General features: G+C 51.0%; 2 protein-coding genes and 2 long non-coding RNA genes across 4 annotated transcripts; 3 read left to right on the plus strand and 1 right to left on the minus strand.

The window, feature by feature from the left end:
• Nucleotides 1-9,710: 9,710 nt before the first annotated feature.
• Nucleotides 9,711-16,152, minus strand: riok1 (RIO kinase 1 (yeast)). The gene is made up of 17 exons (XM_008403175.3): nucleotides 16,013-16,152; nucleotides 13,332-13,491; nucleotides 13,102-13,189; nucleotides 12,066-12,135; nucleotides 11,949-11,991; nucleotides 11,779-11,871; nucleotides 11,561-11,673; nucleotides 11,398-11,478; nucleotides 11,236-11,322; nucleotides 11,021-11,158; nucleotides 10,847-10,950; nucleotides 10,661-10,767; nucleotides 10,481-10,546; nucleotides 10,294-10,407; nucleotides 10,158-10,211; nucleotides 9,983-10,087; nucleotides 9,711-9,905 (listed from the first exon to the last, which is right to left on the minus strand). The coding sequence occupies exons 1-17, from the start codon at nucleotides 16,063-16,065 to the stop codon at nucleotides 9,795-9,797; spliced, it is 1,587 nt and encodes a 528-aa protein (XP_008401397.2). The 5' UTR covers nucleotides 16,066-16,152; the 3' UTR covers nucleotides 9,711-9,794.
• LOC145548029 (uncharacterized) lies at nucleotides 15,180-15,682 on the plus strand. Its single transcript, XR_014084323.1, has 3 exons — nucleotides 15,180-15,253; nucleotides 15,298-15,524; nucleotides 15,592-15,682. It is a non-coding gene; the product is annotated as an uncharacterized LOC145548029 (long non-coding RNA).
• Nucleotides 16,153-16,382: 230 nt separating the features above from the next.
• On the plus strand, nucleotides 16,383-21,095 carry rpp40 (ribonuclease P/MRP 40 subunit). The gene is made up of 8 exons (XM_008403176.3): nucleotides 16,383-16,515; nucleotides 19,528-19,672; nucleotides 19,741-19,809; nucleotides 19,884-19,976; nucleotides 20,050-20,172; nucleotides 20,245-20,410; nucleotides 20,480-20,614; nucleotides 20,672-21,095. Exons 1-8 carry the CDS (start codon nucleotides 16,399-16,401, stop codon nucleotides 20,868-20,870), a joined length of 1,047 nt encoding a protein of 348 aa, XP_008401398.1. The 5' UTR covers nucleotides 16,383-16,398; the 3' UTR covers nucleotides 20,871-21,095.
• On the plus strand, nucleotides 16,522-19,158 carry LOC145548030 (uncharacterized). The gene is made up of 2 exons (XR_014084324.1): nucleotides 16,522-16,888; nucleotides 16,963-19,158. It is a non-coding gene; the product is annotated as an uncharacterized LOC145548030 (long non-coding RNA).
• Nucleotides 21,096-22,550: the final 1,455 nt, after the last annotated feature.

Here is a 22,550-nt window from a genome sequence, read left to right on the forward strand (position 1 = left end):
CCGGCTTCTGTGTCAAATTAAACATAGAGGCATGAGGGTAGCATGATGGTGGCAAGAAGGTGGCAAGAAGGTGGCATGATGGTAGCATGATGGTGGCAAGAAGGTGGCATGATGGTGGCATGAAGGTGGCATGATGGTGGCAAGAAGGTGGCATGATGGTGGCATAAAGGTGGCATGATGGTGGCATGAAGGTGGCATGATGGTGGCAAGAAGGTGGCATGAAGGTGGCAAGAAGGTGGCATGATGGTGGCATGATGGTGGCATGATGGTGGCAAGAAGGTGGCATGATGGTGGCATAAATGTGGCAAGAAGGTGGCATGATGGTGGCAAGAAGGTGGCATGATGGTGGCAAGAAGGTGGCATGATGGTGGCAAGAAGGTGGCATGATGGTGGCAAGAAGGTGGCATGATGGTGGCAAGAAGGTGGCACGATGGTGGCATAAATGTGGCAAGAAGGTGGCATGATGGTGGCAAGAAGGTGGCATGAAGGTGGCAAGAAGGTGGCATGAAGGTGGCATGAAGGTGGCAAGAAGGTGGCATGATGGTGGCAAGAAGGTGGCATGATGGTGGCAAGAAGGTGTCATGATGGTGGCATGATGGTGGCAAGAAGGTGGCATGATGGTGGCATGATGGTGGCAAGAAGGTGGCATGATGGTGGCAAGAAGGTGGCATGAAGGTGGCATGATGGTGGCAAGAAGGTGGCATGATGGTGGCAAGAAGGTGGCATGATGGTGGCAAGAAGGTGGCATGATGGTGGCATGATGGTGGCATAAATGTGGCATGATGGTGGCATAAATGTGGCATGATGGTGGCATGATGGTGGCAAGAAGGTGGCATGATGGTGGCAAGAAGGTGGCATGATGGTGGCAAGAAGGTGGCATGATGGTGGCAAGAAGGTGGCATGATGGTGGCAAGAAGGTGGCATGAAGGTGGCAAGAAGGTGGCATGATGGTGGCATGAAGGTGGCATGATGGTGGCAAGAAGGTGGCATGATGGTGGCAAGAAGGTGGCATGATGGTGGCAAGAAGGTGGCATGATGGTGGCAAGAAGGTGGCATGAAGGTGGCAAGAAGGTGGCATGATGGTGGCATGAAGGTGGCATGATGGTGGCATGAAGGTGGCAAGAAGGTGGCATGATGGTGGCAAGAAGGTGGCATGAAGGTGGCATGAAGGTGGCAAGAAGGTGGCATGATGGTGGCAAGAAGGTGGCATGATGGTGGCAAGAAGGTGGCATGATGGTGGCAAGAAGGTGGCATGAAGGTGGCAAGAAGGTGGCAAGGTGTCATGATGGTGGCAAGAAGGTGGCATGATGGTGGCAAGAAGGTGGCATGATGGTGGCAAGAAGGTGGCAAGGTGTCATGATGGTGGCAAGAAGGTGGCATGATGGTGGCAAGAAGGTGGCATGATGGTGGCAAGAAGGTGGCAAGGTGTCATGATGGTGGCAAGAAGGTGGCATGATGGTGGCAAGAAGGTGGCATGATGGTGGCAAGAAGGTGGCATGAAGGTGGCATGATGGTGGCATGAAGGTGGCATGATGGTGGCATGATGGTGGCAAGAAGGTGGCATGATGGTGGCATGAAGGTGGCATGAAGGTGGCATGATGGTGGCAAGAAGGTGGCATGAAGGTGGCATGATGGTGGCATGATGGTGGCATGAAGGTGGCATGAAGGTGGCATGATGGTGGCATGAAGGTGGCATGATGGTGGCAAGAAGGTGGCAAGGTGTCATGATGGTGGCAAGAAGGTGGCATGATGGTGGCAAGAAGGTGGCATGAAGGTGGCATGATGGTGGCAAGAAGGTGGCATGAAGGTGGCATGAAGGTGGCATGATGGTGGCAAGAAGGTGGCATGATGGTGGCAAGAAGGTGGCAAGGTGTCATGATGGTGGCAAGAAGGTGGCATGATGGTGGCAAGAAGGTGGCATGATGGTGGCAAGAAGGTGGCATGAAGGTGGCAAGAAGGTGGCATGATGGTGGCATGAAGGTGGCAAGAAGGTGGCATGATGGTGGCAAAAGGTGGCATGAAGGTGGCATGAAGTTGGCAAGAAGGTGGCATGATGGTGGCAAGAAGGTGGCATGATGGTGGCAAGAAGGTGGCATGATGGTGGCAAGAAGGTGGCATGAAGGTGGCAAGAAGGTGGCAAGGTGTCATGATGGTGGCAAGAAGGTGGCATGATGGTGGCAAGAAGGTGGCATGATGGTGGCAAGAAGGTGGCAAGGTGTCATGATGGTGGCAAGAAGGTGGCATGATGGTGGCAAGAAGGTGGCATGATGGTGGCAAGAAGGTGGCAAGGTGTCATGATGGTGGCAAGAAGGTGGCATGATGGTGGCAAGAAGGTGGCATGATGGTGGCAAGAAGGTGGCATGAAGGTGGCATGATGGTGGCATGAAGGTGGCATGATGGTGGCATGATGGTGGCAAGAAGGTGGCATGATGGTGGCATGAAGGTGGCATGAAGGTGGCATGATGGTGGCAAGAAGGTGGCATGATGGTGGCATGAAGGTGGCATGAAGGTGGCATGATGGTGGCAAGAAGGTGGCATGATGGTGGCAAGAAGGTGGCAAGGTGTCATGATGGTGGCAAGAAGGTGGCATGATGGTGGCAAGAAGGTGGCATGATGGTGGCAAGAAGGTGGCATGAAGGTGGCAAGAAGGTGGCATGATGGTGGCATGAAGGTGGCATGAAGGTGGCAAGAAGGTGGCATGATGGTGGCAAGAAGGTGGCATGATGGTGGCAAGAAGGTGGCAAGGTGTCATGATGGTGGCAAGAAGGTGGCATGATGGTGGCAAGAAGGTGGCATGATGGTGGCAAGAAGGTGGCATGAAGGTGGCAAGAAGGTGGCATGATGGTGGCAAGAAGGTGGCATGATGGTGGCAAGAAGGTGGCATGATGGTGGCAAGAAGGTGGCATGATGGTGGCAAGAAGGTGGCATGATGGTGGCAAGAAGGTGGCATGATGGTGGCAAGAGGTGGCATGAGGTGGCAAGAAGGTGGCATGAAGGTGGCAGGAAGGTGGCAAGAAGGTGGCATGATGGTGGCAAGAAGGTGGCATGATGGTGGCAAGAAGGTGGCATGAAGGTGGCATGAAGGTGGCAAGAAGGTGGCATGATGGTGGCAAGAAGGTGGCATGATGGTGGCAAGAAGGTGGCATGAAGGTGGCAAGAAGGTGGCAAGGTGTCATGATGGTGGCAAGAAGGTGGCATGATGGTGGCAAGAAGGTGGCATGATGGTGGCAAGAAGGTGGCATGATGGTGGCAAGAAGGTGGCATGAAGGTGGCATGATGGTGGCAAGAAGGTGGCATGAAGGTGGCATGATGGTGGCAAGAAGGTGGCAAGAAGGTGGCATGATGGTGGCATAAATGTGGCATGATGGTGGCATAAATGTGGCATGATGGTGGCATGTATGTGGCAAGAAGGTGGCATGAATGTGGCAAGAAGGTGGCATGAAGGTGGCAAGAAGGTGGCATGATGGTGGCAAGAAGGTGGCATGATGGTGGCAAATGTGGCATGATGGTGGCAAGGTGGCATGAAGGTGGCATGATGGTGGCATAAATGTGGCATGATGGTGGCAAGAAGGTGGCATGATGGTGGCAAGAAGGTGGCATGATGGTGGCATAAATGTGGCATGATGGTGGCAAGAAGGTGGCATGATGGTGGCAAGAAGGTGGCATGATGGTGGCATGATGGTGGCATGATGGTGGCAAGAAGGTGGCATGAAGGTGGCATGATGGTGGCATGATGGTGGCATAAATGTGGCATGATGGTGGCAAGAAGTGGCATGATGGTGGCAAGAAGGTGGCATGATGGTGGCATGAATGTGGCATGATGGTGGCAAGAAGGTGGCATGAGGTGGCATGAAGGTGGCATGAAGGTGGCATGATGGTGGCATAAATGTGGCATGATGGTGGCAAGAAGGTGGCATGATGGTGGCATGATGGTGGCATAAATGTGGCATGATGGTGGCAAGAAGGTGGCATGGTGGGGGCATGATGGTGGCATGAAGGTGGCATAATGTGGCAGAAGGTGGCATGATGGTGGCAAAGTGGCATGATGTGGCAGGAAGGTGGTAGGAGGGTGGCAAGAAGGTGGCATGATGGTGGCATGAAGGTGGCAAGAAGGTGGCATGATGGTGGCAAGAAGGTGGCATGATGGTGGCATGATGGTGGCATAAATGTGGCATGATGGTGGCAAGAAGGTGGCATGATGGTGGCAAGAAGGTGGCATGAAGGTGGCATAAATGTGGCAAGAAGGTGGCATGATGGTGGCAAGAAGGTGGCATGATGGTGGCATAAAGGTGGCATGATGGTGGCATGAAGGTGGCATGATGGTGGCATGAAGGTGGCATGATGGTGGCATAAATGTGGCATGATGGTGGCAAGAAGGTGGCATGATGGTGGCAAGAAGGTGGCATGAAGGTGGCATGATGGTGGCATAAATGTGGCATGATGGTGGCAAGAAGGTGGCATGAAGGTGGCATGATGGTGGCAAGAAGGTGGCATGATGGTGGCAAGAAGGTGGCATGATGGTGGCATAAAGGTGGCATGATGGTGGCATAAATGTGGCATGATGGTGGCATGAAGGTGGCATGATGGTGGCATAAATGTGGCATGATGGTGGCAAGAAGGTGGCATGATGGTGGCAAGAAGGTGGCATGAAGGTGGCATGATGGTGGCATAAAGGTGGCATGATGGTGGCAAGAAGGTGGCATGATGGTGGCAAGAAGGTGGCATGAAGGTGGCAAGAAGGTGGCATGATGGTGGCATGAAGGTGGCATGATGGTGGCATAAAGGTGGCATGATGGTGGCAAGAAGGTGGCATGAAGGTGGCATGATGGTGGCATAAATGTGGCATGATGGTGGCAAGAAGGTGGCATGATGGTGGCAAGAAGGTGGCATGATGGTGGCAAGAAGGTGGCATGAAGGTGGCATGATGGTGGCATAAAGGTGAAGGGCATGATGGTGGCAGAGGGATGGTGGCATAAAGTGGCATGATGGTGGCATAAATGTGGCATGATGGTGGCAAGAAGGTGGCATGATGGTGGCAAGAAGGTGGCATGAAGGTGGCATGATGGTGGCATAAAGGTGGCATGATGGTGGCAAGAAGGTGGCATGATGGTGGCAAGAAGGTGGCATGAAGGTGGCATAAATGTGGCATGATGGTGGCAAGAAGGTGGCATGATGGTGGCAAGAAGGTGGCATGATGGTGGCAAGAAGGTGGCATGATGGTGGCATGATGGTGGCATAAATGTGGCAAGAAGGTGGCATAATGGTGGCATAAATGTGGCATGATGGTGGCATGATGGTGGCATAAATGTGGCATGATGGTGGCAAGAAGGTGGCATGAAGGTGGCATGATGGTGGCATGATGGTGGCATAAATGTGGCAAGAAGGTGGCATAATGGTGGCATAAATGTGGCATGATGGTGGCAAGAAGGTGGCATGATGGTGGCAAGAAGGTGGCATGAAGGTGGCATGATGGTGGCATAAATGTGGCATGATGGTGGCAAGAAGGTGGCATGAAGGTGGCATGATGGTGGCATGATGGTGGCATAAATGTGGCAAGAAGGTGGCATAATGGTGGCATAAATGTGGCATGATGGTGGCATGATGGTGGCATAAATGTGGCAAGAAGGTGGCATAATGGTGGCATAAATGTGGCATGATGGTGGCATGATGGTGGCATAAATGTGGCAAGAAGGTGGCATGATGGTGGCATAAATGTGGCATGATGGTGGCAAGAAGGTGGCATGATGGTGGCGTGATGGTGGCATGAAGGTGGCATGATGGTGGCATGATGGTGGCATAAATGTGGCATGATGGTGGCATAAATGTGGCATGATGGTGGCAAGAAGGTGGCATGATGGTGGCATAAATGTGGCATGATGGTGGCAAGAAGGTGGCATGATGGTGGCAAGAAGGTGGCATGAGGGTGGCATGATGGTGGCATGATGGTGGCATGAAGGTGGCATGAAGGTGGCATGATGGTGGCATGATGGTGGCATAAATGTGGCATGATGGTGGCATAAATGTGGCATGATGGTGGCAAGAAGGTGGCATGATGGTGGCATGATGGTGGCATGAAGGTGGCATGATGGTGGCATAAATGTGGCAAGAAGGTGGCATGATGGTGGCATAAATGTGGCATGATGGTGGCAGGAAGGTGGCATGATGGTGGCAAGGTGGCATGATTTTGGCATAAATGTGGCATGATGGTGGCAAGAAGGTGGCATGATGGTGGCAAGAAGGTGGCATGATGGTGGCATAAAGGTGGCATGATGGTGGCAAGAAGGTGGCATGATGGTGGCAAGAAGGTGGCATGAAGGTGGCATAAATGTGGCATGAAGGTGTCATGATGGTGGCAAGAAGGTGGCATGATGGTGGCAAGAAGGTGGCATGAAGGTGGCATGATGGTGGCATAAAGGTGGCATGAAGGTGTCATGATGGTGGCAAGAAGGTGGCATGATGGTGGCATAAATGTGGCATGATGGTGGCATAAATGTGGCATGATGGTGGCAAGAAGGTGGCATGATGGTGGCAAGAAGGTGGCATGAAGGTGGCATAAAGGTGGCATGATGGTGGCAAGAAGGTGGCATGATGGTGGCAAGAAGGTGGCATGAAGGTGGCATAAATGTGGCATGATGGTGGCAAGAAGGTGGCATGATGGTGGCAAGAAGGTGGCATGAAGGTGGCATGATGGTGGCATGATGGTGGCAAGAAGGTGGCATGATGGTGGCAAGAAGGTGGCATGATGGTGGCATGATGGTGGCAAGAAGGTGGCATGAAGGTGGCATGATGGTGGCATAAATGTGGCATGATGGTGGCAAGAAGGTGGCAAGAAGGTGGCATGATGGTGGCAAGAAGGTGGCATGATGGTGGCATAAATGTGGCATGATGGTGGCAAGAAGGTGGCATGATGGTGGCAAGAAGGTGGCATGAAGGTGGCATGATGGTGGCATGATGGTGGCATAAATGTGGCATGATGGTGGCATAAATGTGGCATGATGGTGGCAAGAAGGTGGCATGATGGTGGCATGAAGGTGGCATGATGGTGGCATGAAGGTGGCATGATGGTGGCATAAAGGTGGCAAGAAGGTGGCATGATGGTGGCATAAATGTGGCATGATGGTGGCAAGAAGGTGGCATGATGGTGGCAAGAAGGTGGCATGATTTTGGCATAAATGTGGCATGATGGTGGCAAGAAGGTGGCATAAATGTGGCATGATGGTGGCATAAATGTGGCATGATGGTGGCAAGAAGGTGGCATGATGGTGGCATGATGGTGGCATAAATGTGGCATGATGGTGTCATGATGTGGCATGATGGTGGCAAGAAGGTGGCATGATGGTGGCATAAATGTGGCAAGATGGTGGCAAGAAGGTGGCATGATGGTGGCAAGTATGTGGCATGAAGGTGGCATGATGGTGGCATGTATGTGGCATGATGGTGGCATGTATGTGGCATGATGGTGGCATGTATGTGGCATGAAGGTGGCATGATGGTGGCATGTATGTGGCATGATGGTGGCATGTATGTGGAATGGTGGCATGTATGTGTCATGTATGTGGCATGATGGTGGCATAAATGTGGCATGATGGTGGCATGTATGTGGCATGAAGGTGGTATGATGGTGGCATGTATGTGGCATGATGGTGGCATGTATGTGGCATGATGGTGGCATGTATGTGGCATGATGGTGGCATGTATGTGGCATGTATGTGGCATGATGGTGGCATAAATGTGGCATGATGGTGGCATGTATGTGGCATGATGGTGGCATGTATGTGGCATGATGGTGGCATAAATGTGGCATGAAGGTGTCATGTATGTGGCATGAAGGTGTCATGTATGTGGCATGAAGGTGTCATGTATGTGGCATGAAGGTGGCATGTATGTGGCATGAAGGTGTTATGTATGTGGCATGAAGGTGGCATGATGGTGGCATGTATGTGGCATGATGGTGGCATGTATGTGGCATGAAGGTGTCATGTATGTGGCATGAAGGTGTCATGTATGTGGCATGAAGGTGTCATGTATGTGGCATGAAGGTGGCATGTATGTGGCATGATGGTGGCATAAATGTGGCAAGAAGGTGTCATGATGGTGTCATGTATGTGGCATGATGGTGGCATGTATGTGGCATGAAGGTGTCATGTATGTGGCATGAAGGTGTCATGTATGTGGCATGAAGGTGGCATGTATGTGGCATGAAGGTGGCATGTATGTGGCATGATGGTGGCATAAATGTGGCAAGAAGGTGTCATGATGGTGTCATGTATGTGGCATGATGGTGGCATGTATGTGGCATGATGGTGGCATGTATGTGGCATGAAGGTGGCAAGAAGGTGTCATGATGGTGGCATGTATGTGGCATGTATGTGGCATAAAGGTGGCATGAAGGTGGCATAATGGTGGCAAGAAGGTGGCATGATGGTGGCATGTATGTGGCATGAAGGTGGCATGTATGTGGCATGATGGTGGCATGTATGTGGCATGAAGGTGGCATGTATGTGGCATGATGGTGGCATGTATGTGGCATGATGGTGGCATGTATGTGGCATGAAGGTGTCATGTATGTGGCATGAAGGTGTCATGTATGTGGCATGAAGGTGGCATGTATGTGGCATGAAGGTGGCATGTATGTGGCATGATGGTGGCATAAATGTGGCAAGAAGGTGTCATGATGGTGTCATGTATGTGGCATGATGGTGGCATGTATGTGGCATGATGGTGGCATGTATGTGGCATGAAGGTGGCAAGAAGGTGTCATGATGGTGGCATGTATGTGGCATGTATGTGGCATAAAGGTGGCATGAAGGTGGCATAATGGTGGCAAGAAGGTGGCATGATGGTGGCATGTATGTGGCATGAAGGTGGCATGTATGTGGCATGATGGTGGCATGTATGTGGCATGAAGGTGGCATGTATGTGGCATGATGGTGGCATGTATGTGGCATGATGGTGGCATGTATGTGGCATGAAGGTGTCATGTATGTGGCATGAAGGTGTCATGTATGTGGCATGAAGGTGGCATGTATGTGGCATGAAGGTGGCATGTATGTGGCATGATGGTGGCATAAATGTGGCAAGAAGGTGTCATGATGGTGTCATGTATGTGGCATGATGGTGGCATGTATGTGGCATGATGGTGGCATGTATGTGGCATGAAGGTGGCATGAAGGTGTCATGATGGTGGCATGTATGTGGCATAAAGGTGGCATGAAGGTGGCATGATGGTGGCAAGAAGGTGGCATGATGGTGGCATGTATGTGGCATGAAGGTGGCATGTATGTGGCATGATGGTGGCATGTATGTGGCATGAAGGTGGCATGTATGTGGCATGATGGTGGCATGTATGTGGCATGATGGTGGCATGTATGTGGATTGTAATTGCAATGAAGGTGTTTTTGAAGTGAATGCTAATTTTTTTGAAAACGTCATGCTTGTTATAAATTGCCTGTTCAGATCTAATCAGATTTAAATGTTTGGTAAACTGTGATCAGACATAAGATTTACTTCAGATGGATGTAAACAATGAGGCAAGGGGAGGGGCTTAGAGCTGTCAATTAACCTAGTATACTTGCTGCTAAATGTGCAAATGGCAGAGAAACGTACCATTTATCTGTCATCAGAGGCTAAGCTAACTAGCTTAGCTTCATTAGCAGCACTGCCCACAGTTGTATCCACATTTGGATCGGGTCAAGAAATTCTGACAGGAGTTTGGTTTGAGATCAAAGCTTTAATCAGAACAGAACCACAGAGCCTCTGCTTCCCAGTCAGAACCGGGTCGGTTCTTCGGCGGGTCACCGGCCCTTCTTCATCTTGGCCACCTTCTCCTTCCTCTTCTTCATGTGTTTGGGGACTTTGCTCTTCCTCCTCTCCCTCTGGGCCTCCTTCACCATCCTCTTCCTCTCCTGGAACAACACGCAGTTAAAATCAGGAGGTTCTGGTTCCAGTTGTGGTTCCGGTTCCGGTTCCACGGACTGAGCACCTTCTTATCCATCGGACTACCCTCTTGGTCCTCCTCTTCCTCCTCTTCCTCAGTCTCCTCTTCCTCCTCTGATGAAGGCTGGTCCTCGTCCAGCAGCGCCGGAATCTAGCAGCGGAACAGAACGTTAGCAGGAACCGGGACCGGAACCAGAACCGGACCCAGAACCGGTACAAACCGTCTGAACTCCAGAGAGGTCCTTCTTCAGGCCCGTCAGCGTCTGGTACAGAACCTGAGGAGAACAGGGGGCCTTCATCATCATCATCGATTCAGTTAAAAACCACAGAAGAAGACGGGGGCGCTGCTGCTCTTACGTCGTCATGGTGACCGCTAATGGCTGCCGCCTCCTCGGACCTCATCAGCTCCACGTGGCGCTCGTAGCCTCTCACCTGGGTCAGCGTGCGCGGGATGTAGGCCTGCTTAAACACCTGTGGGGGGAGGAGCCTCAGTGAACTCGGGGAGCCAATCGGAGAGAGGAGGGCGGGGCCTTGCAGCCATTACCTCCTCATCGACCCGGTCCCGGTCCGATCGCTGCTCTGCCGTCCGCTGGGCCGCTGTCGCCATGGCCTGCTCCGCCAATCACAGACAGCCGGGTGTCAGGGGGCGTGTCCCAGACCCGTCCGGAATCGGAACAGGTTCCGGTTCCGGACGGGTCCAGAGGTACCGCCGGGTACTTCTCACCTTGTCCAGGTATGCCTCTATATTGCTGCTGGAGACAGCCGGGTCGGTGATGAAGTCAAACAGCTCCCGCACCGTCATGGCCGCCACACCGCGCCGCGCAAAGAACTCTGGGAACCACAGACAGGTCAGAACCACTACGGGTCAAAACCGGGCCGACCTGCAGATCAGAACCGGAACCGGGCCCACCGTTGACGTTGCTGCAGTCCTTGCGTAGAAAGTCCAGGGCGTGCGGATGGTCGTGCTCCACCGCCTGCGACACGTCGATGATGTAAGCGTCTCCGCCGTGGTACCTGCAACCGGATCAGAACTGGGTCAGAGGAGCCCGACTGGAACCAGATGGATCGGGTCGGTTCCACTCACAGCATGTTAAACTCGCTGAGGTCGGCGTGGACGAGCCGGGCCCGCTGGAACATCCGCTGCATGTCCCGGATCACCTGCAGGTACAGCTGCCGGGCCTTGGACCCGCTCAGAACCGCGTGCTTCAGCAGAGGAGCCGGCCTGACCCAAACAGAACCAGAACCTTCGTCAGCATTTGGCTGGCCGCACACCGGGTTGGAACCGGCTCCGATTCTTACTTGTTGTCTTTCCCGATGAAACCCATTAGCAGAACGTGACTCCGGAGCAGAATCGGTTCTGGACTGGGAACGCCGGCCGCCTGCAACCTGGAACACAAGAACCGGTTCTGACGGGTTCTGACGGGTTCTACCGGGTTCTACGTGTCGGGCTGAGGTTCTGACCTGATCAGGTTCCTCATCTCTTTCTCAGCCCAGGTTCTGACCATCTTCCTGGGGTTCCCTTTACAGTAGCCGTGGCGGAACCTGCAGAACAGAACCGGAGCCAACGTGGGCTCAGATCCAGAGAGGCTGCTCTTATTTTGAAAGGCACAGGAAGCGGACTGACCTGAACTCTCCGCTAACGTACTTGTCCCGGTCCTTGAACTGCAGGATGGACGTCTTGTAGATCTTGATGGCTCTGCTCTCTCCAGCCGCCGTGCTGGCGTGGTAAACGTTGGCCTGAGCGACCGCAGGAACCCACTGGTTACCACGGCAACCAACCCCCCAACCCGCCCGCCCCGAACTGGTCCGAGCCGCTCGGCTCCGGAACCCAGGTCACCTGACCTCCTTCCCGGTGCTGATGCAGCCGTTGATCTCGCTGATGATTCCCCGACTCAGCATCTTGAACAGAATCATCCGAGTCCGAGGGTCCAACACCTGCAGAGGAACGCAACGGGTCACTTCCTGTCAGCCGGTACAGGGTCACTTCCTGTCAGCCCATCAACAATCCTGACCTGCTCTACGGTGGCTCGGTCTGATTTGTCCTTCACTCTGTACCTGTGAAGGGAACCAATCACAAGGTTAGAGAGGAGTCACATGACCACCAGGTGAGCAGGTGAGGACAGACGTACGTTCCGGCCTCCTTCTGCCTCTGCATGGCCGTCACCTTGTTGGTCACACTGTCCTCCAAGTTCAGCTGGTCTGCAGGAAAAACACAGCAGCTCAGGTACAGCAGGCACCTGTGGGGGCGGAGCCACCAGGCAGGTGACACATGTACACTACATTAGCAGCTAGTGGCTACACTATACACTAGCGGCTTAACTAGCAGCTAGCAGCTCCACTAGCAGCTCCACTAGCATCTGGCAGCTTCACTAGCAGCTAGCAGCTCCACTAGCAGCTAACAGCTCCACTAGCAGCTAACAGCTCCACTAGCAGCTCTGCTAGCAGCTGGCGGCTCCACTAGCATCTGGCAGCTCCACTAGCAGCTAGCAGCTCCACTAGCAGCTAACAGCTCCACTAGCAGCTAACAGCTCTGCTAGCATCTGGCAGCTCTGCTAGCAGCTGGCAGCTCCACTAGCAGCTCCACTAGCATCTGGCAGCTCCACTAGCAGCTTGCGGCTCCACTAGCAGCTCCACTAGCAGTTAGCAGCTCCGCTAGCAGCTCCACTAGCAGCTAGCGGCTCCGCTAGCAGCTCCACTAGCATCTGGCAGCTTCACTAGCAGCTAGCAGCTCCACTAGCAGCTAACAGCTCCACTAGCAGCTAACAGCTCCACTAGCAGCTCTGCTAGCAGCTGGCGGCTCCACTAGCATCTGGCAGCTCCACTAGCAGCTAGCAGCTCCACTAGCAGCTAACAGCTCCACTAGCAGCTCCACTAGCAGCTAGCAGCTCTGCTAGCATCTGGCAGCTCTGCTAGCAGCTGGCAGCTCCGCTAGCAGCTCCACTAGCAGCTCCACTAGCAGTTAGCAGCTCCGCTAGCAGCTCCACTAGCAGCTAGCGGCTCCACTAGCAGCTAGCATATCTCAGCCAGTGCTCGTGACCCATGAAGGAGAGAACGTCTGGGTTCCCCAGCAGAACCCTCCTACTGATCCGGTTCTGGTAACTGGTTCACTGTGATGATGAAGGCGGTGTAATGGAACCAAGCGGGTTCTGTGGTGCTGAGTGGTACCGAGGTTGATCTTCTGCTCATATTTCCTCAGAACCTTGTCGGTTGGAGTTGATGACGCCGTCTTGCTGGACGGGTTCTGCCGGTTGGCCTGAGGAGGAACACAAACACCTTCAGAATCTTAAACCGGGCCCATTAGAACCTTCCTGATCAAAGGAAACCTAAGCTGGTAACCATGGTAACCCTCCACACAGAGAAAACTGTAACTATGGCAACAGCAAGCAGAGTCTGACCTGACAGCTGGTGCCGGTCTGGTTGATTCTTTTGGTCCAATCAGCTGGAGAAGTCCACTCCCACTCCCACTCCTCATCTTCATCCTCACCATCTTCATCCTCCAGCCACTCTGACGTCAGCTGGGCCGTGATGTCACTAATGACACGCCCTGACTGACTGCTACATGAACAACATTAGAGACAGAAACAGCCAATCAGAGAGCAGCAGGTAGACAAAGGAGAGCCCTGATTGGCTAGACAAGTCAGAAACCTGAAAACATTTTTAAGTAACAGAAATTCTGTCAGTCCGGCCCACATGTACCATCTGTGACCATCACTGGTTCCGACGATTCTAATGGTTCTGATGTAAGTCAGTGGGGCCCAAAGTGGGTCCTGATTGGTCCCCAAAGTGGGTCCTGGAGGCTCAGCATGTTTTAGTCTCTGGTTTAACGCACCTGGATCAGGTGAAGGTCATCAGAGGCCCGTCAGGTTCTGATGCTGCTGGTGGAGCCGCCTGCTGAGAGGCTGTGGCTACCAGAACATGCCGGGCCTCCAGGACCCACTTTGGGGACCAATCAGGACCCACTTTGGGGACCAATCAGGACCCACTTTGGGGACCAATCAGGACCCACTTTGGGGACCAATGCTGTAAATCATTAATTTAGATTCTTCAGTCATTGAAGATGCTGTTGGCAGGAAACATCTCCTGTAGCAGTCTGTGTTACAGCGAGTCTGAAGAAGCCTCTGACTGAAGATGCACAGGGTTGGCCATAATCTTCTTGATTTTATGAAGAATCATTGTTTGTATAATCATCTCCAGAGGTTCCACAGTCAGAACCAGAACCAGAACAGAACCAGAACAGAACCAGAACAGAACCAGCCTTCTTAGTCAGGCTGTTGAGCCTCTTTAGCTCCTGGTTCTGATGGTTCTGATGGTTCTGGTGGTTCTGGTGGTTCTGATGGTTCTGGTGGTTCTGATGGTTCTGATGGTTCTAGTTCTCTCTCCAACAGACTGACAGCAGATCCAAACCCTGAAGGATCCTCTCTCTCTCTCTCTCTCTCTCTCTCTCTTTCTCTCTCTCTCTCTCTCTCTTCCTTCCTCTTGTCCAGATGAACATCCAGGTTTTATATTCCTCATCTCCTCCACTTCTTCTCCCATGATGGAAATAGGGTTTGACCTTTGACCCTGTTCCTCCTGAAACCAACAAGCATCTCCTGTGTTTTGTTCCCATTTCAGATGATTTGACTGTTCCCTCCGTGACCCAAAGCGGTCCACCAGGTCAGCCTCTGGTCTCTGATGAACCACCAACTGCAGAGTCTCTACCTGTAGTTTGTTACTGACCACCTGGTTGGACGCTCAGTCCTCCAGTCTCTACCTGTTACTGACCACCTGGTTGGACGTTCAGTCCTCCAGTCTCTACCTGTTACTGACCACCTGGTTGGACGTTCAGTCCTCCAGTCTCTACCTGTTACTGACCACCTGGTTGGACGCTCAGTCCTCCAGTCTCCACCTGTTACTGACCACCTGGTTGGACGCTCAGTCCTCCAGTCTCTACCTGTTACTGACCACCAGGTTGGACGCTCAGTCCTCCAGTCTCTACCTGTTACTGGCCACCTGGTTGGACGTTCAGTCCTCCAGTCTCTACCTGTTACTGGCCACCTGGTTGGACGCTCAGTCCTCCAGTCTCTACCTGTGGTCCGTTACTGAGCATCTGGACCTGGTTCTGGTTCCGTCTCTCCAGCTGCCTCTTCAGGTCCAGAACCAGATCAGGAGGCAAACGGAGCAGCAGATCCACGACTGAGGAGGAAGTTAGATCAGAGGTTGGACAGGAAGCTGAGGGTCAGAGGAAGATGATGATCCTGTCTGAATGTCTCTTTTGCTCCTTCCAGGCTTCCATCCATCTGATCCTCCTTTTGTCCTCCAGGTTCCTCCTGTCCTCCAGGTTCCTCCAGTCCTCCAGGTTCCTCCTCCAGGTTCCTCCTCCAGGTTCCTCCAGGTCCCTGCTGATCCAGGTGGGTCATTCAGGAAGCATCTCTGCTGCCGTCCAGAGCTTCATGTCAGCCTCTTCTGCTCCCTGTGGTCATTTCCCAACCGGTCGTCTCGTCACTGGAGGTCCAGAACAGAGAGGAACCAGTCCAGTCCACGGTCCGATCCAGTCCACGGTCCGATCCAGTCCACGGTCCGATCCAGTCCACGGTCCGATCCAGTCCACGGTCCGATCCAGTCCACGTTTGCATCTTTGACATTAGCATAAAACTAATTAAAACCTTGTTTTCCCAGGTGAAGCAGCCGACAAGCTGGTTGGCATGGTGATTAAAATCACCAGGTATTTCCACACATGCATTGGGTGTCTGTATCCTAGCAACATCAGGGCCCACTCCCACCCGATGAAACGTCGCTGCTGTATTTATCCTCCATGTAGCAGCAGATTAATGTTCCCAGTATTTAGCCAGTGGAAATAAACCCGCAGGAGCAGCGAGGCCTCTGGGCGGAACCGAGGTCCACTCTGCTCAGGTTCGGTACCGATGTAGGCTGTTCGTTGTTGGCTCCTCTGCTCCGTGGTTCGACCCGTTTGGACACCAGAACCTCTTACACCACGGAACCGTCTCCAGACCGAACAAACCGGAATGAGGTTCTGATCCGACGGAAGAAAAGAACCGGAACCTGCTGAGAGACCCAAACGGTTCTGCTCGTTGCTCACCTGTCCTCCTCTGCGTCATCAAACTGACCAGGGACGTTCGGAACCTGTTCCATGGCGGTTCGATCTCACCGATCCTGACCAGAACCAACTCTTCCAGCACGCGCCACGGCGTGCCTCATTCACTTCCGGGTTAGCGTGCGTCACTACGGCAACACGGTTGTGACGTATTTCCAAACGCGGAAGTTTCGGAAGAAACTGGCCGATTCTCGTGTTTGTCAGAGTGCAGGTGGTTCTGGTTCCGATCCAGATCTGAGTTCTTCTGGGACCAGAAACAACCTGCAGGTCTCCAGTCCGGCCGGCAGGGGGCGCTGACTCACTGACAACACCTGAATAAACGGAACTTCTATAGCTGCTGATCCGAGCCAGGAGGATCCGGTTTCGTAAAGATGTGTGCGGACCTGAGCCGAACCCAGCGAAACCTGCTGGTCTGTGAGAGGTCCAGTTTCCTGGACGAAAAGAACCGCGTCAGTTCCCAGATGGAGCAGCTGCGCTTCAACTACAAGGTAAGACATGCGCATGCGCCTGAACACGTGCGAGGTTGTTTGGGTCGGAACCAGGGGTGAAAGTAAGGGGGTACGGCAGGTACCGCTACCCCTAAAAGATTCAGCGGGTCGCAGTACCTGCAATAGAGGAGCAGCTGACAGCTGTAAATAATCAGTGGATTCACTGATCAGCTGTGATTGATTAGTTTTTCAAGAATAATCTAAAACAGACTTAATCAGTTAATAAATAGTTTTTTCCCATTTCATATTGTTTCTGAACTCCTCCTGCTATAGAGCAGCGGAGCAGCAACACGTGGAAAGCAGAAGGTTTGGAGTCTCAGCATCAGGAGACACTGAGGAGGCAGCAGGTCCTCTGATTGGCTGAGAGCAGCAGGTCCTCTGATTGGCCGAGCAGCAGGTCCTCTGATTGGCTGAGAGCAGCAGGTCCTCTGATTGGCCGAGCAGCAGGTCCTCTGATTGGCTGAGAGCAGCAGGTCCTCTGATTGGCTGAGAGCAGCAGGTCCTCTGATTGGCTGAGAGCAGCAGGTCCTCTGATTGGCTGAGAGCGGCAGGTCCTCTGATTGGCTGAGAGCGGCAGGTCCTCTGATTGGCTGAGAGCAGCAGGTCCTCTGATTGGCTTAAAACGTTCATAACTTTATTAAAGAACAACAACAAGTCAACAAAACGTTTTCAAATTAATGACCCAACAACAACAATAATGATCTCAGTGATTATTATTATATCTGCGTTTTGGTTCCGTTATTAAAACAACCAGCAGAGTTTAAAATGAACCAATCAGCCACCGCTGAGTTCAGGAGGATTATTAATGATGCAGAATAAATATCAGGCCTGAAAACCTGATATCGTAACGGACTGAATGTTTTAACGTAATCTGTGCTCGGCTCGAGGGGCGAGCGGTTGCCATGGCAACGGCTGTGCTTAAACGACAGAGAGAGTAAAAAGGTGCGAGTGGTTTAGAGTTGATCACCTGTTCAGGTTATATGTTTAAGTATTTAACAAACAAATGGCTTCTACCGCGATAATTATGTGAAATCAAATTAATTGTCTAATAAAAATAAAGTTTTATTTCTCTCTGGCATCTCGTTTGAGCTCAGAGTCTGAGAGGTTTTTCCTTTATCAAACAATTATTTTCACGTCTTATTTAGTGGAAATATTGATGTTGATGAGATTTTCTCCAAAATAATAACATTTTTCAACCTTTATAGCTCCACTGATGAAAATGAGGCTCTAACAAATGACAGAAATAAAATCCAACATCTGGTTTGAGGTGATTCCTCTGGAACCTGTTGGAGGAAAAACATCCCAACTTCAGAAGATGAGCTTTAACCTAACAGAGCTCTGTGGTTCCTCCTGTCAGTATGAGAGTCAGGGTGAGGAGGCGCCGGGTTAGGAAGAGAAGCTGCAGGATCTTCAGAACAAACAGGTCATGATGCTGGGCTACTGATTATCCCTCTGTCTGGACACAGGACCAGTAGAACCAGTTTAAAAGATAAAATGAATGATTATATGCCAGACATGGAAAACTGGGATGCTCTCCATGCCATTGCAGCCAGTGGACTGAAGGAAATACAGCTATATATATATATATAGCTGCAGCAAACTTTAACTGGACTGCAGGAAAAAGACACATATTGAATAGTTAATGTCACCATGAGAAAAGCTGCTGAGTTTAGCTTAACTAACGTTAAACATTTAAATCACAGTCGTCTCATGAAGATTTATGATGTGAGCAAATAAATGTTTTTGTTTGGTAAAAAACTTTTTAAGTTCACGAGACAAAAATTAGTTATTTAATTATTTAAGTCCTAAAGTTTTGATTAATTTTATTTTACTTAACTGAGGTTATTTTGTTTCATTGAATAATTAGGAAACAAATTTATCTTCATCCTCTGAGAACCAGAAACTTAAAGTCTGGTTGAGTTTTTCCTTCATTAATGATAAACTTTTATTACATTCATTAAATCCATCATGGTGATTCAGGCTGAGTTATTTTTAATTCTAAATTAATATCCTTGTTGGACTTTTATTTAAGTGTTATTCTCCTTCAGGATACATTTACCTAACGCTGAATAAATGAAATGTACATCATGCAGCAAAGGAAGTTAGAAGATCTGACATGTATCCATTATGGAGATGATCGGTTCTGGACGGGCGATGAGCCTTATTGCATAATAAATACTGAAGAATGACTGAAATCATTAAAGATACAGGGGAGAAGCTTTTAGTTATCTAGCTTTGCTAGCACAGTCGTTAGCTAGCAGCTAGCTAATAGCACAACAACAACAGCCTAATGTCTGTATGATAAAATACTGAATAGATAACAACAGTTTCTCCTCCCCTCAGTAGTTCTTCAGAGAAATGCAGACGCAGAGGCCTGTCAGTGTCTGTTGTATTTCATTACCTCTCTGCTTAAACCGCTTAGACTCCGAGCTGAAGCAGAAACGATACTTCAACGTTTTCTGTCATCTGACAAGCAGCAAGTCTCCACTTTATTCACCAAAAACGTTTTTAATTCACCAAAAACTGATCTGTGATCTGGAACGTTCGCTACGTTGAGCTCCAGTTAGCCGCCTCATCTCACTGCGAGAGGCAACTGGGTCACGGGTTAAAGGTCAAAGGTAACAAGGTGACCGGGGGGCTTATTATGTTGTACAAAATAATAATAATAATTTTAGTACATGTTATGTGTCACAAGAGGGCTTAGAAAATAATACAAAAAAAAATTATAATAAAAAAATAAAAATTGACCAAAAGGGCCCTTTGGGGCAGGAGCAAAAAGGGCAGGTGCTCAAGCCTAGTTCTGGTTCTGCTGGACCTCTAACAGAACCAGAACCACTGGTTAGCTTCCTCTGACCCAGCTGGTCGTACCGTGACCAAACACACTGTTACCATGACGACCAGGTACCTGCTAACAGGTGGGACAAACGGGGCCGGATCCTGACCCGGTCACCAGAACCGATCCAGTTCTGGGTCTGCAGGAACACATTTTGCTGCCTGCTCTCACCTGTACAGGTATCCGTGCTGCTCCCTGAGTGTGGCTCCGCCCCCTCTCACCTGGAGTCCATCCTGAACAGCTTCAGCAGCTTCTACCTGGTCAAGCAGCTGCCATTATATGAGCTGCTGGACAAAGACTTCCTGCAGAGCGCCGTGTACCAAGGTAACGCACCTGTGTCACCTGTCTCACCTCACACTCACCTGTCGTACGTCACCTGTCTCTGTCTCTAGGCAGCGTGTACGGTCTGTCCTTCAGAACTCGGATCGACGAGGACAACTGCGTCGCTCTGTTGCCAAACGGTAAGCAGTGAGTTCAGGTGACATCACTTCCTGGTTACCTGTCCAGAGCCAGGTGTGTGTGTGTGTGTGTTCAGGTCACCTGGTGTTTTCTCTGGATAAGGACGCCTTCGAGACGCTGGGCCTTGAGGGCCGACCTTCCAGATCCAACAGAACCAGCAGCAGATACGGTATCGGTTCTGGTTCTGGTTCTGGATCGTTATCAGTCCAGAACGGGTTGTTTACCTGTGTGTACCTGTGCAGAGGTCACGGTGGACCTGAGGGATGGCAGCATGGCCCCTGGTGGGCGGGGCTACTTGAGGCTCCGCCGAGCTCTGACGTCACACCTGAAGCTGCAGATGGATTTCCTGATCTCGCATCATCCGGGTGAGTGACGCGATCGCCATCGACCTCTGACCCCTCGGGTCCCATCTCGGCTGATCGCCCTCTCTCTGGCAGGAGGCGGGGCCTCGCTGCGGCCCCTCCTATCTCGCTGCGATTGGTCGGAACACAGACCGGAGGTCGGCCGGCGCGGCCTGAGCCGCCTGGTCCGCCCTGCCCTGCGGTCGTGTGACCCCCACGACCTCCTGGAGTGGATCGGCGCCGTGGACGCCGCCGTCAGCCGGTGAGCCTCGCTGCCATTCGAGGCTCTGAGGGGTCATGACCAGGAGTCACTCTTCTTCTGTGTTTACAGTGAGAATTCATCCAGTGACTTCCTGTCTACGCTCACCTGTCTGGAACCGGAGGCGACCGTCAGCCGGGCGATGAGCGTGTCGACCTGCGGCCTGTTGCTGCCACAGGACCTGCAGCACCTGGTGGAGGAGCTGAGGTCAGCACACACTCACCTCACCTCACCTGAGCACCCTCTGACTCACCTGTCCTCCAGGTGTTACCTGCAGCAGGCCCAGACGGACTCCTGGGCTTCTGTGACGGTTCACGGCTTCACCGACAGTCCGGTGTCCTGGGGCGACGGCGAGCGCGACATCCTGACCGGAGGTCACGACCTCTACAACTTGCTGATGTTCCCCGACCATACATACCGCCTACACCTGGCCGCTGGGGCACAGAAGACCTGCCCGCCCTGATGGACTTCCCTGCCTCCTCCGCCGTCCAGCAGGGCTTCAGATGGTCCCTAACGCCCCAGATTCTGACGGCTTGTTCTGATCTGTACTGGAACCAACTGGGTCAGGATCTGAGGTTGGCCGCGATTCACTGGGAACAGTGGACTCGTGTTCCGAACCGTCGGGTTCCCTTCGGACATCAGTGTTTGTTTCCTCTGCAGCTCTTTAAATAAATGTATCTAAGTTCTGGTGCTTTGTGTCTATCATCATGGAAAGGGGTCTCCCAACCGGATCCTCAGGGGCTCTGTCCTCCATGTTGCGGCGGTCCTGGCGGTTTCCTTCTGTTGAAGCTCCAAAGTCCACCTTGTTGCAGCAAACATAAAGGGGCGGGACGGACCACTCGGTCTCACCTCGTGGGAAGGGAACCATTGACCCCGGAAGTGAAGGGGTCAAATAGGGTATTTTATTGTCTTTGAAAGTCTGTGATATGTTTTCACCTTTAGGAAGGAGTTTCACTCTCAGTATGTTTTTGAACTTCTCTCTCTCATTTACTTCAGCGCAGCTCAGTTTTTAAAAATTCTGTAGATTTTAGTTTACTTCTAAATTTGCTCCATAGTCGCATGTTTTCGGGCCTACTGCTGCCTCTAGTGGCGTGGGGTGGTACCACAACTAATATAATTACTAAATCAGAACGCCACAAAGTCTTTATTGCTTATTATTAATTCTGGCATTACTGGAACAGTAAAAGATAAAGTCCCTCACAAAAGAACATACCTTTTCATTTTCTTAAGGAAGTAGAGCTAATTCAATGAGACAAACAAGACCTGAGTGGCTCCAGTTTCTCTGGATGGCCAACCTGTTGAAACTGGCTAAATTCCTCTGGCCGTTCCTGGACAGTCAGCTCAGCTTTGATGAAAACACCGACTACATCTCTAAGAACCGTTCTCAGAGACTCCACCTTTTAATCAGACCTGGGGTTACCCAGCCTGAGGTGGTTGAGTTCAAAGGTTAAAACATTTTAACTGGAGTTTTAACTTTTCATCTCCTCGGCTGCTTTGGTCACATGAGCAACAAACTTTAAGAATAGTTTGAATGGCAGGAATAACAGCAGGGGGTGAAACCAGAAACATCTCTGTCTCAACTGTTTGCTGAAAGAACCTGGAAGATGGCAGGAATATTTCAGCAGATCGTCCATCCTCTGTCCAGCAGTTTGACCTCTGACCTCATGAAGGTGTTACTGTTTCCTCTGGCAATAAGAACATCGATTAGACGTCATTTATTGACGGGGCAATAATTATTCTGAACCAAACTAAATGACATTTACCTATAACATGCTAAGTGTTTTACTCTATTCACACATTGTTGATAATGTGATTCATGAATATGATTTATTGATTTAGTCGAAGGAAAATTTCCACGTTGATAGACTAAAGTTTAATCTTATTTTTTTATATATATATATAACTCTACCAACAAAAAGTCTCTCAGAATAACATACATGGCACCATGAAAACAAAAATGTGAATTTTTGCTTGTGTCTTTATAACAACCCTGTTTGTAATTCTTCTGTTAACCTGATTAATTAGTTATTGACTTTTGCTCAATTAAATTATGTATACATTGCAAATGGTATGTTTTATTATAGTTCATCATGTTTTTTATGTCTCCTTATTTCTTTTGTTCTGCCTATAATTGATATATATA

The sequence above is a fragment of the Poecilia reticulata genome, chromosome 17 (genome assembly GCF_904066995.2).
Source record: "Poecilia reticulata chromosome 17, P_reticulata-male-v2, whole genome shotgun sequence".
NCBI classification, from domain to species: Eukaryota; Metazoa; Chordata; class Actinopteri; order Cyprinodontiformes; family Poeciliidae; genus Poecilia; species Poecilia reticulata.